The sequence below is a fragment of the Pseudophryne corroboree genome, chromosome 4, assembly GCF_028390025.1.
Source record: "Pseudophryne corroboree isolate aPseCor3 chromosome 4, aPseCor3.hap2, whole genome shotgun sequence".
In the NCBI taxonomy this organism is placed as follows: Eukaryota; Metazoa; Chordata; class Amphibia; order Anura; family Myobatrachidae; genus Pseudophryne; species Pseudophryne corroboree.
The window spans coordinates 609,994,791-610,009,901 of record NC_086447.1 but is presented as its reverse complement, the minus strand read 5'-3'; the positions used below and the strand labels follow the sequence as shown (position 1 = coordinate 610,009,901).

General features: G+C 46.5%; 1 protein-coding gene across 21 annotated transcripts in view; it reads right to left on the bottom strand.

Annotated features, from left to right (window-relative positions):
- The window catches only part of AFDN (afadin, adherens junction formation factor), an 866,421-nt gene that overhangs the window by 185,657 nt on the left and 665,653 nt on the right, over window positions 1-15,111 (bottom strand). For all 21 annotated transcript variants that reach the window (XM_063917625.1, XM_063917611.1, XM_063917620.1 and 18 more), the window contains one exon: window positions 1,598-1,701. In XM_063917625.1, the coding sequence (XP_063773695.1) occupies window positions 1,598-1,701 (104 nt within the window). The remainder of the gene's footprint in view (window positions 1-1,597; window positions 1,702-15,111) is intronic.

Below are 15,111 nucleotides of genomic sequence, written 5' to 3'. Positions count from 1 at the left end.
GGTACCTGGGTTAATGTCAGAAATGTTTTTCATTGCCGTAATCATGCAACGGATGCCCCTTGTGGATTGTGTATATGTCTCATCCTCGTCGACACTGGAGTCAGACTCCGTGTCGACATCTGTGTCTGCCATCTGAGGTAGCGGGCGTTTGTGAGCCCCTGATGGTCTTTGAGACGCCTGGGCAGGCACGGGCTGAGAAGCCGGCTGTCCCACGGCTGTTACGTCATCCAGCCTTTTATGTAAGGAGTTGACACTGTCGGTTAATACCTTCCACATATCCATCCACTCTGATGTCGACCCCGCAGGGGGTGACATCACATTTATCGGCACCTGCTCCGCCTCCACATAAGCCTCCTCATCAAACATGTCGACACAGCCGTACCGACACACCGCACACACACAGGGAATGCTCTGACTGAGGACAGGACCCCACAAAGTCCCTTGGGGAGACAGAGAGAGAGTATGGCAGCACACACCACAGCGCTATATAATCAGGGATTTACACTAACACAAAGTGATTTTTCCCTATAGCTGCTTTACATATACAGTTTGCGCCTAAATTTAGTGCCCCCCCCCCCCCCCCCCCTCTCTTTTTTACCCTTTGAGCCTGGAAACTGCAGGGGAGAGCCTGGGGAGCTGTCTTCCAGCGGAGCTGTGAAGAAATGGCGCCAGTGTGCTGAGGGAGATAGCCCCGCCCCCTTCTCGGCGTACTTCTCCCGCTCTTATATTTATGTTATGGCAGGGGATTTTTGCACATATATAGTTTTTTTGACTATATTATGTGCTGTTTGCCAAAGTAAGGTACTCTAATTGCAGCCCAGGGCGCCCCCCCCCCCCCCCCCCCCCCCCCCAGCGCCCTGCACCCATCAGTGACCGGAGTATGTGGTGTGCATAGGGAGCAATGGCGCACAGCTGCAGTGCTGTGCGCTACCTTAATGAAGACCGGAGTCTTCAGCCGCCGATTTCCAGGATGTTCTTCTTGCTTCTGGCTCTGCAAGGGGGACGGTGGCGCGGCTCCGGACGACCGAGGCTGGGCCTGTGTTCGATCCCTCTGGAGCTAATGGTGTTCAGTAGCCTAGAAGCCCAAGCTAGCTGCAAGCAGGTAGGTTCGCTTCTCTCCCCTAAGTCCCTCGTAGCAGTGAGTCTGTTGCCAGCAGATCTCACTGAAAATAAAAAACCTAACAAATACTTTCTTTACTAGAAGCTCAGGAGAGCCCCTAGTGTGCAACCAGCTCGAGCCGGGCACAGATTCTAACTGAGGTCTGGAGGAGGGGCATAGAGGGAGGAGCCAGTGCACACCAGATAGTACCTAATCTTTCTTTTAGAGTGCCCAGTCTCCTGCGGAGCCCGTCTATTCCCCATGGTCCTTACGGAGTACCCAGCATCCACTAGGACGTCAGAGAAAAAAATCAGTTGTAAGGACTTTAATCAGATCTGCGGCATAGGTTCCCAGATAGTAGAGCAAAGGTCCAGGCAATATGTGATTGCCGTGACATACAGTGATACAGTGAAATCCAGGGAAGGACTCTGCATCAATGTAATGTTATTGAAAGGGAATTCTATTCAGAAATTAAAGTAAAACCCCCATAGCGCTCACCATGTCTGCATTGTCAGCCAGTAGATTATTCTCATAGTCAGCACCTTCAAAGTAAATCGTCCAAGTCCCGTGTGAACGTGTGTGAGGCAGCAGCCTACAGAATCCTTCAGGAAAAACAAAACAAAGAAGCAAATCTTAATAAGAAAGCATATGGAACAAACCCAACAACCACCTGCTATGCCATGTATACAGATACATACAGATGGAGCCACGCTAGTCGTGGTTCCGTCTGTGCCTGAGGGCGCACCTAATGCAGAGAGCGCGCGCCAGTGACTGAGACGTGCCCCATTCACTAGAAAGGGAGAGCATCTCAGTCGCACGCCCGGACGGAGACGCTCTGAATGGGAGCATCTCTGTGCTCTCCCGGCGTGACTAGGCGGACGGGTCTAGTCACGCCAGGAGTGCACACCTGCGATGGCTCCATCTGTATGAAGATAGACAAAAACCTTTAAGATATGAAACCATGTTTAAAGCTGGTCTTAAAATTAAGATTTGTTTTTCTTTTATAAATTTAGTTCATTAAAAGAACATTATACAAAATAAATGTCTCATTGGAATCTTGTTCATTAGTAAAACACAAATACCATCCCTGTCAGGTGCATTCTTTAAAAGCCTTTCAAGTTCCCCATCATTTCTTTTACCATAGGATACTTTCAGCTTTTCCTCCAGATAACCCAAATGCATATGACAGTTTCCTAAACTCTGCCATTACACTCCAGGTTATAAAGGTTATCCATTCTTTAGTCCAAATTGACAGCCTTAAAACCTGGACTATAATGGCGAAAAGTGGGAAACTCTGGCAAGAGGAATCACTGTTAGAATAGGGGGGCAGAAGAGTCAAACCCCAGGTATGCAGAGCACCCCACTTTCATACCGTAAGGAGTATTCCATGAGAAAGTGAACCTGACCATTGTTTTTTTCAGAATCATTATCAAAGTACAATTTTTAATTATTTTGTTAGTGAACACCTCAAATTTAATATTCCCTGAAAGAAAATAATTTTGCAACACCAAAGTTATGCAGTAGCTGTCTACTGCATAATTTTTGTTTTCATAGTTGCCACCATTATATACACAACAGCTGTTTATGTTCTACAAGTTCCTAGTGAGTCTGGATGGTATGTAAAGTGTTTACTTCAAGATTCATCTGAGAATTTATTTGAAAAAATAAAGTTTGTGTATAGTATTCAACTTGCAAGAACAGAGTGCTTTAATTGTCTTGTCCATGACAAAAAACATACAAAAGTGTGTAGTGAGATAATACTTTTGAGATTAGATGTACTGCTGGTTAGAAGAAAACATTTGCTTAAGTTCATTACCTCTAAAAAATCATTTACTGAATTATACAGTTACATTATTAGGATTTAAAAAAAAAAATTAAACTGTCCCACCCATGACAAATTGAACACAAAGATTGAGACCAACCGTTTTATTATCATGAAAGGAGTTTGCCGTTTTATTTATTAATTCATGCAAGTTAAAACTAAAATCAATGCCACAGTTAATGAAATATGCCAGATATATATTGCCCCCACAGTGCAAGATACACAAATGCCCCAGTGTCAGATACACATTGCCCCCACAGTGCCAGATATAGATTGCCCCACAGTGCCAGACACACAAATGCCCCCACAGTGCCAGATATACATGGCCCCACAGTGCCAGATACACAAACGCCCCCACAGTGTCAGATATACTGTACATTGCCCCACAGTGCCAGATATACTTTGCCCTAGAGTGCCCCCACCCCCTGTTCACAGCTGCCTCTGTTGCTAAAACCCGCTGGCTGCTATGTGAGGGGAGGAGAGTGCAGCGCGCGCCTCTCCTGCCCCTCAATGCTCAAGAATTCCAGTCTCCGGCGGCAGGTATCTCAAATGAGGCGCTGGTTTGTTAGCAAATCAGAGCCTCCTGACTGGCAGCCAATCAGGAGCCGCGGCTCTGATTGGCTAGAAAACTGGTGCTTTATTGAGATTCACCCCGCCGCCGGAGACCGGACATCACAGAAAATTGAGGGGCAGGAGAGGCGCTGCGCTCTCCTCCCCTCATATAGCAGCCAGCGGGATGCAGGTATGGTGGACGGCCCGGCGGTACGGCGTACCGGCTGGGAATTTCTTACCGGTACACCATACCGCCATACTTGCAGCACTGTACCTATACAAGTTCTTAAAAAAGTGAGAGGACGTTTCCTGCTGTGGTAAATGTTTTTGAACAGGCTTAAAAATTGAATGTAAAAACAAACAATAAGAGTTATGGTAAAACTTACCTCTGTTTAATGTTTTTCTTCAAGGTCCATAGGATCCACAGGGATGAGCTTGGGTGTATGATGGTGTAGACCAGGATCATGGCACCAAACAGTTAAGCTTTTAAGCTCCTAAGATGCACTGGTCCTTCTCCCACATACCCAGTCCACAGTTCAGGCTCTTCAGTTTTAGTTAACAAGCCCAAAAGCAGGAGCTAGAGAAGAGAGAAGGAAGGATGGTACACACACAAAACACTCTCACAACCAGGAGACGGGATCTGGTGACCGAGAAGAGTAACCCATTGAAGCTAGATGTGTCAGGGTGGGTGCACTGTTTATCCTATGAACCTTGAAGAAAAAGAGTTAATGAAGTTAAGTTTTCCCATAACTCGTATTTTCGGATTCAGGGTCCACAGGCATCCACAGGGGTGACCTTGGGGATGTCCCAAAGCAGTTGAACTAGGGAGAGGACGATCCTAAGCTGAGAGGAGAATGTTGCGTCCAAATAAAGCATGTTGAGAGGCAAACTCATTAGAGCCATAGAACCTAAGAAATGCATGGGAAGTGGACCACATGGCTACATGCCACAATGGGCTGCTCACAAAGGTCCCACAGAGCGAGTAGAGTGAGCAGAGACAGTATCCAGAACAGGGAGATCAGCTTGGGTGTAAGCCTGTGAGATGGTCATGAGAAGCGAGCAAAACAAAGTCTGTTTATTAGCTGGACAGCCTCATTTGTGGAATCCATACAGGACTAAGAGTGAATCCGTTTTTCTGAGGGAAATAGTACGGTCCATGTAGATTCAAAGAATACGGACCACATCCAAAGAGACCTCCCCGGCAGACAGGCCTGGGGAGTGAAAGGCCGTAAAAATTGCTTCGTTGAGATGGAAAAAGAAAAAAAACCAAGAAGAGAGGCAGCGCTGATTAACAAATCAGATGGATTGTCAGTATGTAACATAATAATTTATTCTAAAAGGATTAGAGAAATAATTCATAAAACCACATTAATCATAAAAATATTGAACTACTACTAGTCACCATAGAGGAACTTATTGGGTCTTGCCTGTTCCAATTGGTTATACTGGACCTAAAGCGCTTAACACATGGGCAATGGTTCTTCTTAAGACTGATAAGCGCAGTCCCAGGAAACGGTTATTGATACACTTCCACCATTGGAGGAAACAAAATCCCATAAACAAAAGATGTTCAAGTTGTGGGGTCCTCACCAGAGATACAGTCCAATGATGGTTAAAAAATGTCCAGTGGTGGGTCAGGCAAAGTTAGATCCACCCAACAGAATGGTGACCAGGGAGCAACTCTGACGCATTTCGCAGCCTAATACTGCTGCTTTTACCTGAATCATGTGATAGTGATTGACCAATTAACTAAGGTATAAATGTACTGTCAGTTTACACAAGTCACCTTTGAAAAAACAGCAGTATTAGGCTACAAAACGCATCAGGTGTGCTCTCTGGTTACCTAAATTCTACTGGATGGATCTAACTTTCATAAAAATAAACCATTAGACGGCTGCAGTTTTAGTTGTTAAATGCAAGTATGCCACTAATTTGAAGGGTTCTCCTTTATACCAAACTGCTACTAGCACATAGATACTTTTGCTCTAACATTCCATTCATTGAATACAATGTTGCTTGTTTTGTAAATACTCCGAAATGATGAAACAAATGTGGCAATATACTGTAGTTGTAATGAATGCAGCCAGCTGAAAGGTGTCTCAGAATGTCAAGACAGAGTCACATTAAATTTAGAACACAGTCTCAGTGAACGGCTGTAGATAATTAGTTGGTAAAAAGAAAAGAACAAAATTAAATCCTTCAGCATATACATATTTTCTCTGACGTCCTAGTGGATGCTGGGTACTCCGTAAGGACCATGGGGTATAGACGGGCTCCGCAGGAGACTGGGCACTCTTAAAAGAAAGATTAGGTACTATATCTGGTGTGCACTGGCTCCTCCCTCTATGCCCCTCCTCCAGACCTCAGTTAGTATCTGTGCCCGGCCAGAGCTGGATGCACCCTAGGGGCTCTCCTGAGCTTCCTAGAAAATAAAGTATTTGTTAGGTTTTTTATTTTCAGTGAGATCTGCTGGCAACAGACTCACTGCTACGTGAGACTGAGGGGAGAGAAGCGAACCTACCTGCTTGCAGCTAGCTTGGGCTTCTAAGGCTACTGGACACCATTAGCTCCAGAGGGATCGAACACAGGCCCAGTCCTCGGTCGTCCGGTCCCGGAGCCGCCCCGCCGTCCCCCTTGCAGAGCCAGAAGAACGAAGAGAAGTTGAAAATCGGCGGCTGAAGACTCCGGTCTTCATTAAGGTAGCGCACAGCACTGCAGCTGTGCGCCATTGCTCCCTTAGCACACCACACACTCCGGTCACTGATGGGTGCAGGGCGCTGGGGGGGCGCCCTGGGCAGCAATTAGATTACCTTACTTGGCGAAAAGCACATAATACAGTCTGATAAACTGTATATGTGAATTAACCCCCGCCATTAAAGTACATAAAAGGACAGAAGCCCGCCGCTGAGGGGGCCGGGCCTTCTTCCTCAGCACACCGGTGCCATTTTCTCTTCACAGCTCAGCTGGAAGGAAGCTCCCCAGGCTCTCCCCTGCAGTATCCTGGTACACAAAGGGTAAAAAAGAGAGGGGGGGGGGGGGGGGGGCACATAAATTTAGGCGCAAAACTGTGTATATAAGCTGCTATAGGGGAAAAATCACTCAGTATAGTGTACATCCCTGTATTATATAGCGCTGTGGTGTGTGCTGGCATACTCTCTCTCCGTCTCTCCAAAGGGCCTGGTGGGGGAACTGTCTTCAAATAGAGCATCCCCTGTGTGTGTGGTGTGTCGGTACGCGTGTGTCGACATGTCTGAGGTAAAAGGCTCCTCTAAGGAGGTGATAGAGCGGATAAGTGTGTGGGAGGGTGTCTCCGTCAACAACGCCGACACCTGTTTGGATATGTGTAAGTGCTGAGGTAAAATTATTGCACAAAAGGTTAGGGAACAGAAAGGAAATCTACCCTGGTCTGTCCCTATGTCACAGAGTCCTTCAGAGTCTCTCTATGTTCACTATCCAAAATAACAAAGTATCGACACGGAGTTTAACTCCAATGTCGACTACGATAATGCAAAGTTACAGCCAAAGAGGGCTAAAAGATATTCAATATATGATTATTGGAAGTAAAAGATATTTTTGCATATCACTGATGACTCATCTGTCCCTGACACGAGAGTACACATGTTAAGGGGAAGAATGCTGAGGTAAATTTCCCTTCTCTCATGAGGAAAAAGAGCGTGAATCTCCAGACAAGAGACGGCAGCTTCCCACAAGAGAATTCTCAGGCTGTATCCTTTCCCCACTAGGGCCAGGATGTGTTGAGAATCTTCCCCTTGGGTGTCCTGTTTGTACTAGCTATTCTCAGGGATCCTGCAGATAGTGTGCACATTCTAGTATACTACCCAGACCGGCGATTGTGTCGGCATGGGTTTATAGCGCTGTGGCAGCGTGGACAGGTACCTTATCAGCAGAGATTGAGACCCTAGTATGCATATAAATATTTTAAGATGCTGTCTTAAGTGATAGATATATAATTATAAAGCATGCCCAAAGGGACATGAGTATACTGGGTCCTAGAGACAAAAGCTATGTCGATTTCTGCTTGACGTGTCCTGTAGAATATACATTGGACAGATGATGCCGACTTAAGAGGCATATGGAAGGCTGAGGATTGTGTGGAGAAAGGTTCTCGGGCCTTGTCTCCACAGCTATAGCTGGTAATTCTGATATTTTGCCTTATATTCCTGCACAGCCTAGGAAAGCACAACATTATTAAATGCAGCTTTTCGAATAAAGAAACAAGAAAGTCTGAGGTGCGTCCTTTCTTGTCAGAGCCGGGGGCAGAGGAAAGAAGCTGTACAACACAGCTAGTCACCAGGAACAGAAGTCCTCCCCGGCCTCTACAAAAATCCACCGCATGTCGCTGGGGCTCCACAGGCGGAGCTAGGCCCGGTGGGGACACGCCTTCGTAAGTTCAGCCACAAGTGGGTTCGCTCCCTGTTAGATCCCTGGGCAATAGAAATTGTATCGCAGGGATACAGGCTGGACTGTGAGAAGATGCCCCCTCACCGAGGACCCAGCGGGCTTCCCCCCAAGAGAGGGAGCCAGTGTTAACTGCAATTCGTAAATTGTATCTTCAACAGGTGGTGGTCAAGGGTCCCCTCCTTCAACAAGAGGGTGTTATTATTCGACCATGTTATAATCCCGAAACCAGACGGTTCGGTTAGACCCATATTGAATTAAAATCCCTGAACATATACCTGAAAAGGTTCAGGTTCAAGATGGAATCGCTAAGAGCGGTCATTGCAAGCATGAAATGAATCGGGACATAAGGGATGCATACCTTTGTGTCCCCATTTATCCACCTCATCAGGCGTACCTCAGAATTGCGGTACGGGATTGTTATTACCAATTTCACCAAGGTAATGGCGGATATGATGGTGCTCCTGCGGAAGCAAGGCGTCACTATTATCACATACTTGGATGATCTCCTCATAAAAGCGAGATCAAGAGAGCAGTTGCTGGACAGCGTATCACCTTCTCTGGAAGTGAAACGGCAACACGACTGGATTCTATATATTCCGAAGTCGCAGTTGGTTCCTACAGCTCATCTGCCTCGCCTAGGCATGATCCTAGACACAGACCAGAAGAGGGTTTATCTCCCGATAGAGAGAGCTCAGGAGCTCATGACACTGGTCAGGAATCCATTGAAAACAAAAACAGGTGTCAGTGCATCACTGCACTCGAGTCCTGGGAAGGATGATGGCATCATACGAGGCCATCCCCTTCGGCTGGTTCCATGCAAGGACAATGGAACTTACTGGACAAGTGGTCCGGATCACATCTTCAGATGCATCGGTTAATCACCCTATCCCCCAGGGCCAGGGTGTCTCTCCTGTGGTGGCTGCGGAGTGCTCACCTTCTCGAGGGCCGCAGATTCGGCATTCAGGACTGGGTCCTGGTGACCACGGATGCAAGCCTCCGAGGGTGGGGGGCAGTTACACAGGGAAGAAAATTCCAAGGTTTGTGGTCAAGCCAACAGACTTGCCTTCACATCAATATCCTGGAACTAAGGGCCATATACAACGCCCTAAGTCAAGCGGAGTTCCTGCTTCGCGACCAACCGGTTCTGATCCAGTCAGACCGCAGGGGCTCATGTAAACCGCCAGGGCGGCACAACGAGCAGGGTGGCGAGGGTAGAAGCCACCAGAATTCTTCGCTGGGCGGAGAATCAAGTAAGCGCACTGTCAGCAGTGTTCATTCCGGGAGTGGACACGACATCCACCCGGGAAAGTGGTGACTTCATCAGGAAGTCTTCACGCAGTTTTGCAAATTGATGGAAACTGCCTCAGGTGGACTACATGGCGTCCCACCTCAATAAAAAGATAAAAAAGGTTTTACGCTGGGTCAAGGGACTCTCAGGCGATAGCTGTGGTCGCACTAGTAACACCGTGGGTGTTCCAGTCGGTCTATATATTCCCTCCTCTTCCTCTCAGACCCAAGGGCTGAGAATTGTAATAAACGGAGGAGTGTGAACAATATTCTTTGCTCCGGATTGGCCCAGAAGGACTCGGTACCCGGAACTGCAAGAAATGCTCTCAGAGGACCCATGGCCTCTGCCTCTCAGTCAGGACATGTTGCAACAGGGACCCTGTTTGATCCAAGACTTACCGCGGCTGCGTTTGACGGCATGGCGGTTGAACGCCGGATCCTAGCGGAAAAGGGCATTCCGGATGCAGTTATTCCTACGCTGATAAAGGCTAGGAAAGACGTGACAGCAAGACTTTTTCACTGTATATGGCGAAAATAGGTTGCTTGGTGTGTGGCCGGGAAGGCCATACAGAGGAATTCCAGGGGGGTCGATTTCTGCACTTCCTACAGTCAGGAGTGACTATGGGCCTAAAATTAGGATCCATAAAGGCCAAGATTTCGGCCCCATCCCTTTTTCTCTCAAAAAGAACTGGCTTCACTGCCTGAAGTTCGGACGTTGTTACAGGGGTGCTGCATATTCAGCCCCTTTTGTGCCTCCAGTGGCACCTTGGGATCTTAACGTGTGTTGGATTCCTAAAATCCCACTGGTTTGAGCCACTTAAGACCGTGGAGATAAAATATCTCACGTGGAAAGTGGTCATGCTTTTGGCCTTAGCTTGGACTAGGCGTGTGTCAGAATTGGCGGCTTTGTCATGTAAAAGCCCATATCTGATCTTCCATATGGAAAGGGCAGAATGGAGGACTCGTCCCCAATTTCTCCCTAGGGTGGTATCATCGTTTCATTTGAACCAACCTATTGTGGTGCCTGCGGCTACTAGGGACTTGGAGGATTCTAAGTTGCTGGACGTAGTCCGGGCCCTGAAACTTTATGTTTCCAGGACGGCTAGAGTCAGAAAAACTGACTCGCTATTTATCCTGCATGCACCCAACAAGCTGGGTGCTCCTGCTTCAAAGCAGACTATTGCTCGCTGGATCTGTAGCACGATTCAGCTTGCACATTCTGCGGCTGGACTGCCGCATCCTAAATCAGTAAAAGCCCATTCCACGAGGAAGGTGGGCTCTTCTTGGGCGGCTGCCCGAGGGGTCTCGGCTTTACAACTTTGCCGAGCTGCTACTTGGTCGGGTTCAAACACCTTTGCAAAATTCTACAAGTTTGATACCCTGGCTGAGGAGGACCTTGAGTTTGCTCATTCGGTGCTGCAGAGTCATCCGCACTCTCCCGCCCGTTTGGGAGCTTTGGTATAATCCCCATGGTCCTTACGAAGTACCCAGCATCCACTAGGACGTCAGAGAAAATAAGAATTTACTCACCGGTAATTCTATTTCTCGTAGTCCGTAGTGGATGCTGGGAGCCCGTCCCAAGTGCGGACTCTCTGCAATACATGTATATAGTTATTGCTTAACTAAAGGGTTATTGTATGAGCCATCTGTTGAGAGAGGCTCAGTTATTGTTCATACTGTTAACTGGGTATAGTTATCACGAGTTGTACTGTGTGATTGGTGTGGCTGGTATGAGTCTTACCCTGGATTCCAAATCCTTTCCTAGTAATGTCAGCTCTTCCGGGCACAGTTTCCCTAACTGAGGTCTGGAGGAGGGGCATAGAGGGAGGAGCCAGTGCACACCAGATATAGTACCTAATCTTTCTTTTAAGAGTGCCCAGTCTCCTGCGGAGCCCGTCTATACCCCATGGTCCTTACGGAGTACCCAGCATCCACTACGGACTACGAGAAATAGAATTACCGGTGAGTAAATTCTTATTTTTTTTTTTAACTCTACCTTCCCAGTAACTGTTTTATATGAATTCATTTGTTAGAACCAATAAATTGTATTAATATGGTTGGTATTTGATTCCACTCTAAATGGATTTTCTTGCACCGCATATAATAGTGGAAAATGAGCTGTGTTAAACCGGGATTATAAAAAAGTACTTGTATGGGAGCTCAATAGCAAACGCTTACCCGCTTCATGATGGAGACCACCGGCGGTCTTGTTGGTGGATCCCATAATCAGGCTACACAGCTTGACAATCACGTTCCCCCCAATGTGTGGAGTGTAGGACTGGGACCTCGGAGGAAATGCCACTCGAGCACAATTTCAAATATGGAATGTCCTGGGTTCGGTACACACACCCGGATAGCCTCGGCCATTGGTGCCGGGTGTATAAATGCGGTGCACTCGCTGGCGTAGAATGGAAGCTCAGAGTATGCTGTGTGGCTCGGAAGCGTCTGCAGGCATCATACATAGGGCTCCACTTGACACGTTTCTCAGCCTCTAGGATGGGGCTGTTCTGATGAAACTGGCTGTTTTATTTCATCATTTCGGAGTATGTACAAAACAAGCAACATTGTATTCAATTAATGGAATGTGAGAGCAAAAGTATCTATGTGCTAGAAACAGTTTGGTATAAAGAAGAATCCTTCAAATTAGTGGCTTAATTGCATTTAAAAACTAAGGGGCCCTACTCACTGGCCGACCCGCCGCCGAGCTGCTCGACGGCGGATACGGCCGACGAGCGACCCGGCGGCGGGGGGCAGTGACGGGGGGAGTGAAGTTTCTTCACTCCCCCCGTCACGCGGCTCCATAGAACTGCAGGCAAATATGGACGAGATCGTCCATATTGGCCTGCATGCACAGCCGACGGGGGACCAGCGATGAACGAGCGCGGGACCGCGCATCGTTCATCGCTGGAGCCTCCACACTGAAAGATATGAACGAGTTCTCGTTCATTTATGAACGAGATCGTTCATATCTTTCAAAAAATCGGCCAGTGTGTAGGGCCTATAAAACTGCAGCCACCTAATGGTTTATTTTTATGTGTGTTTTTATTGTGTAATATGTATGTATATTTTGTGAGAATTGTTTTTTAAAAGTGTAATTTTACTACATATGTGGTATGTGAATTTTTATATTAAAAATAAAAATAATTTTTTGACCTCAGAAACTATGTTACTATGTAGCTCTGTCTGTCTGGCCCCAGAGAAGAATTGCTCAGTTGCTGGATGTGGGTACATTCCTTCAGGGGGTACTCTGAATTCAAACTCCCATTGTCCCTCCAGTGGCTCCATGGGATTTGTCATTGGTTCTTCATGCATTGCAGCAGTTCCCATTTGAACCATTGGACTCTATTGACCTCATGATTAGCTGTGAAGACCTTTTATTCTTTTGGCAATCGCCTCAGCACGCAGGGTATCCTGACTTGGGAGCGCTTTCCTGCCACTCTCTTTTTTAATCTTTCATCATGACAGCAAAGAAATAATTCATAAAACCAGATCTGCTATTAGTCACCATGGATGATAATATTGGGTCTTGCCTGTTCCTATTGGTTATACTGGACCTAAAGTGCTTAACACATTGACAATGGTACTTCTTAAGACTGACAGTGCAGTCCCAGGGAACAGTTATTGATACACTTTCACCGTTGGAGGAAACAAAGTCCCATAAACAAAATGTTCAAGTTGTGGGGTCCTCACCAGAGTTACGGTGTCCTTTGGGTGTAGTCCGATCCTTTAGTAGAAGAAAGCCCAATGATTTTTACAAAATGTCCAGTGGTGGTTCAGGCAAAGTTAGATCCAGTTCAAAAAACAATGGGAGGGAGCACTAGTGTGTCAACTTTGTGATATTGGACCTTCACAACACTGTAAAAAACTAAATCAAGCAGTCACAGACTACATCTACAGATATTTGAGGAGCTGCACTTCAAAAAAAAATTTATACAATAAAAAAGCAAAAAAAGAAAAAAAGAGCACTGTTCGTGAGGATATTTCAAAAGAATAAGAAAATTTGTCCATCGAGTTCAACCTGTTAGTGATCTCCTACACTGTAATATTTTAAAACAAATTTTAACTGTGGTGAATGGTTGTGTCTACTCATTTTTTTTTACTATAGTGCATGATTTACCCACTATAACCCTGTATTTATCTAGCGCATTCTCAAAAGTAATGATTGAGTCCGACCTTTACTACTCTCTCAGGCAAGGAATTCCAAATACGTATTGTCCTTACTGTTAAGAAACCTTTCCATCTCTGGGTGCAAAATCTCCTCTCCTCTCACCTAAGTGGGTGACCCAGTGTCCTTTGAGTTGATCCTACCAAAAAACAAATCCCCTGCCAGCTCTTTGCATTGTCCCTTTAAATATTTGTAAAATTTAATCATGTCCCCTCTTAATCTCCTTTTTTTTCAGTGTAAACATGCATAACCTAGCAAGCCTTTCCTCATATTCTAGCGTATCCAACCCCTTAATTAATTTGGTTGCCTGTCTCTGAACCTTTTCTAGTTCCAGGATATCCTTATTATAGTATGGTGCCCATACTGAGACTTAATGTCCGAAAAGGATGTGCCTGGATCCCTTGTCCTGGCCCCATATACAGGTACCTTTTAGTTGTGCCTGGAGGCCATGAGGTCTACTTCCGGAAAACCCATTTGTTCACCAGAAGCTGGAATATGTCTGGATGGAGAGACCACTCTCCTGCAAGTGCATCCGGTAGTCTGAGGAAGTCTATTTCCTAGTTGAGGACTCTCGGGATGAAGACCGCAGAGATGGTTTTCTGTCCAGGTGAGAATCTGTGCCACTTAGTACAATGCTGAGATATTGCGAGTGTCTCCTTGGAGTTTGAGATAAGCTACTGCCGTGGCATTGTCTGACTGGACCTGGACAGGATAACCTTGCAGGTCCTGAACCAGAGTGAGGGCTCTGTATACAGCTCGAAGTTCCAGGACACTGATTGGGAGACCCCTTTCAGTAGGGGTCGAACCGCCCTGAAATGTGTGATTCCAGTGATGGCTCCCCACCTGCTTAGGCCGACATCCGTGCTGAGAAGAACCCAGTTCGGAATACAGAATGTCTGAAAGGAGCACCATCATCTGAGGTTTGAGCTGCATGGGTTGTCCATTTCACCTGGTGAGGATCAGGCGTTGCAGAGGCCAGGAGTGGAATTGACCATATTCCACTATTTCACCATGCGTTGTAACTGAGCATCCAGAAGAGCTCCAAGATGTAGCATCCTTTGAAAGGAAATGAGGGAGGACTTTTTTCAGTGGATTCTCCAAACGTGACCATGCAGGAAGGTTAATGTTACCTGAAGATGGTGGGTGAGGACCTCCAGAGAGTGTGATAGAATGAGTAGGTCGTCCAAGTAAGGAAGTATTCTGATTTCCTGACAAAAAAGTTACGCCACTATTATAGCCATGAGCTTGGTAAATACCCGCGGAGCCATAAAAAGAACCTTCGAAACTGGAAACGTTGATGCAGGAAAGCAAACCAGAGGTACTGCTGATGAGAGGGCACTATAGGTACAAGCAGGTAAGCATCATGTACGTCCAGGGAGACCATAAAGTGCACAGGCAGCATAGCCAGGACAATGGAACAAAGGGTTTCCATACAAAACCTGGGCACTCTTGAGTTATTTATTCAGCAACTTGATATTGACGATGGGTCGATGAGACCCATTGGGTTTCTGAACTAAAAAGAGTGTTGAGAAAAAGCCCGTGCCCCAATGGGACAGGAATAATCACGCCTGATTGTAGTAAGGAGTGAACAGCTGTCCCTATAGTCTTGGACTTCCTTATGACTGCGGGAGGGCTTGTATGAAAATATTTTTTGGGAAGACGCCTCAAGGAGAGCACGTACCCCTGAGAGGCCACTTCCTGCACCCAGGCATCTGTTGTGATCTGACACAAAGAATGGGCAAACTGATAAAGTTGGCCTCCCGC